General features: G+C 50.7%; 1 protein-coding gene across 1 annotated transcript in view; it reads right to left on the minus strand.

The window, feature by feature from the left end:
• Window positions 1-2,240, minus strand: part of DPP4 (dipeptidyl peptidase 4) — a 90,072-nt gene extending 87,832 nt beyond the window's left edge. The window contains exons 1-2 of the mRNA XM_006766490.2: window positions 2,072-2,240; window positions 1,501-1,585 (exon numbers count right to left, since the gene is read on the minus strand). Of these exons, the coding sequence (XP_006766553.1) occupies window positions 1,501-1,585; window positions 2,072-2,077 (91 nt within the window). The 5' untranslated portion in view covers window positions 2,078-2,240. The remainder of the gene's footprint in view (window positions 1-1,500; window positions 1,586-2,071) is intronic.
• Window positions 2,241-2,617: the final 377 nt, after the last annotated feature.

Consider the following 2,617-nt stretch of genomic DNA (forward strand, 5'->3'; position numbering starts at 1 on the left):
TCTCAAAAGAAATATCAATTGTTGTACTGTTGATATTTGGCTCTGTTGACTAATGAGTTTGCCAACCACTGCCCTGGGCCATTTCACTGCCATCCCAAGTGGCTTATCAAAGTAGAGTGTTCCATCCCCTAAGGCAAGTTCTGATAATTATAGTTTTACCTATCCTTCCTCAGCCATGTGGTGGCTCAGTGATGTTTTGGTTACTTTGATTTGTTTGCATATCTGTTTCCCACTAAATTACTACGAACTTCTAGGGTCAGAGATCTTGATATTTATAAAATTTAACCTTTGTCTTTGCAGCAACAGTGCCTGACACATAATGTAAGAGGTGAATATTTGCTTGCATGAATGACCCATTCTTTGGCTTTGTGTGTGTGGTTGTTTCAATATACAAAGTATCATTTTCTAAAAAGAGTTAAAGTTTAACAGTTCACAACAGAGTCAAATGTGCGACTGATGCCTGGCATGTAACAGTCTAAAATGGTAGTAACCATTGCTTTGAGTCAGTAAAGTCACTATCAATAGGTCAACACATTCAGTTATTTAACCTCTGGCACCTTTGCCTTGGAACTGAAACTGCTGGGCAAACAAGGTTTTTGATAGCTCTATAAACCAATTCTGAACAGAAATTTGGGTAACACACCCTCAGTATATAAGCACTATCTACACACTTCCTGGCTGACTACGCCATCCAGAGTGGATGCTTCAGCTAGCCGCTCAGCATGTGTAACACTGAAATGACAATAAATATTTAAAAGGAAAGTTGGGCCGAGGAGACCCAAACTAGTTCTTCTCGTGTGCTCACATCGACAGTGCGGGTTCTGTTATATGAATGTTTTATATTAAGAGCTAGGGCTGAACTGGAGCAGTTGGCCAAGCTGAAGGAAATGAAGGTGGCTTTAAATGAAAGAACTCACCAAGCATCACTGCTTCTACCCTGCTCTGAATATCACCATGTAGTCCAGCAGCTTCATGATTTAACTCTGAAATACTTACGTCTATAACTTCGATAAGTGGCCAAACAGTTATGGACCCTCATATCCCACCTCTGAGGGTTTCCATCATTCCTGAAGGGAAACTACCTGGGGCCCTGTGCTCTGTCTTCTCCAAACTGCATTTTGGGGCCCACACCCCGGTGGCATTTGATATCTTTAAACACTGCCTCCTTTCCTTTGAAGACCACAACCACGAACATTTAAAAAATTAATTTAAATTTAATACAAAAAAATCCTAACCCGCCCCCGCTCCCCTAATTTCAGGAGGTATGTGTTGCTTAAACACAGGCTCTTGCAAGCATCAACACGGGAGACCCTGCGGAAGTCCATCTAACTGCTACCCCAGAAGCAGCAGCAACGCCTGGGACGCCTCAGCTAGAACCTGTCACACGGGTCCCAGCCCCGGACAACATCCCCCGTCCCGCTTCCTCTAGTGAAACAGAAGCAGATCCTGGTCTCCAACTGTCGAATCTCGAATCTCGTTCAAAGAGGACAAACTTACTACCTTTGCTCAGCAGAACCGCGGGCACGGTGATGATGGTGACGAGCGCCGCAGCCCCCAGCAGTCCCAGCAGCACCTTCCATTGCGTCTGCAAGCGGTTAGATCAGTCCCGTTAGATCAAGCCCTTCAGCCCCCGTCGGGGTGAGGGGGTCGGGAGCGGGGGGCGGGCATTGGGAGGGGGCCCGGTGGACTGGGAGGGTTGGGAGTGAGCCAGGGGGAGGCTGTAAGAGCGGTCGCCCTTGAACTTGTGACCTCTGAGCACATTACCCTTTGCTTCTGCTAAGCCTGCAGGTCAGAAGCGCAGTGCGAGTTCTGGCGTGCGTTTTAGGGGTGGCTCTCCGGGTCGTCCGAGGCTCAGCGCCCGGGTCCTAGCCGAACCCCGCAGGTCCCAGAGTGACAGCAGAGATCTAGAAAGTCCCTTCACCTGTCAGAGGGCGGCCCTGGCGCTGCTGCCTAAGGAGCCCCCTGGTTCCGTTCCGGGGGATTTGGGGGATCATTTGGGGAGAGTTTGGTGGAGAGGCACCTACACCTCGACCCTGGAACTGGGGGAGCGGGAGGCGCGCTACTCACTCACCTTCATCGTCGGCGGCTCCTGGGAACTGAGCGTCCGTCCAGAGCGGGGAGGCAGCAGAAGTCAGACTTGCCCGGGACGCGCGTCCAGCTCCCCGCTCCCCGCCGGCCGGAGTCACTCGGCGCTCCCAAGTTTCGGCCCCGAGTTAAACATTAGCGAGGGCCGGGCCCGCTAGGCATAAAGGGCTGCGGGACAAGGCGCGTCGCCTAAAAAAAAAGGTCTGTTTTACAAGAAGCCTCGTAGCTGAGCTCCTGCAAGCTCGCGTGGACAGGCAGAGCCCAGAGAGGGCACGGGCGCTGCGCACTCACACAGCTCACTGTGAGCAGCTGCGACTAAAACCCAGGCCTCTCTCTCTAGAGGGAAAGGTGTGTTGGGAGGAGGCGGGTGTTTAAAGCCTCTGGATGGCAAAGCCAGGGAGAAGGTGAGTGTTCACATATGAATGAAACTTAGACGCTAAGTATCTGGATTCACCCTCGAGACAGAATTTCTGGCTTGCTCTGCAGGCTTACTTTTTCATCAAGATGCCCAAAATAATAACACTGACTCTGG

Source organism: Myotis davidii, unplaced genomic scaffold (assembly GCF_000327345.1).
Source record: "Myotis davidii unplaced genomic scaffold, ASM32734v1 scaffold59, whole genome shotgun sequence".
Lineage (NCBI taxonomy): Eukaryota > Metazoa > Chordata > Mammalia > Chiroptera > Vespertilionidae > Myotis > Myotis davidii.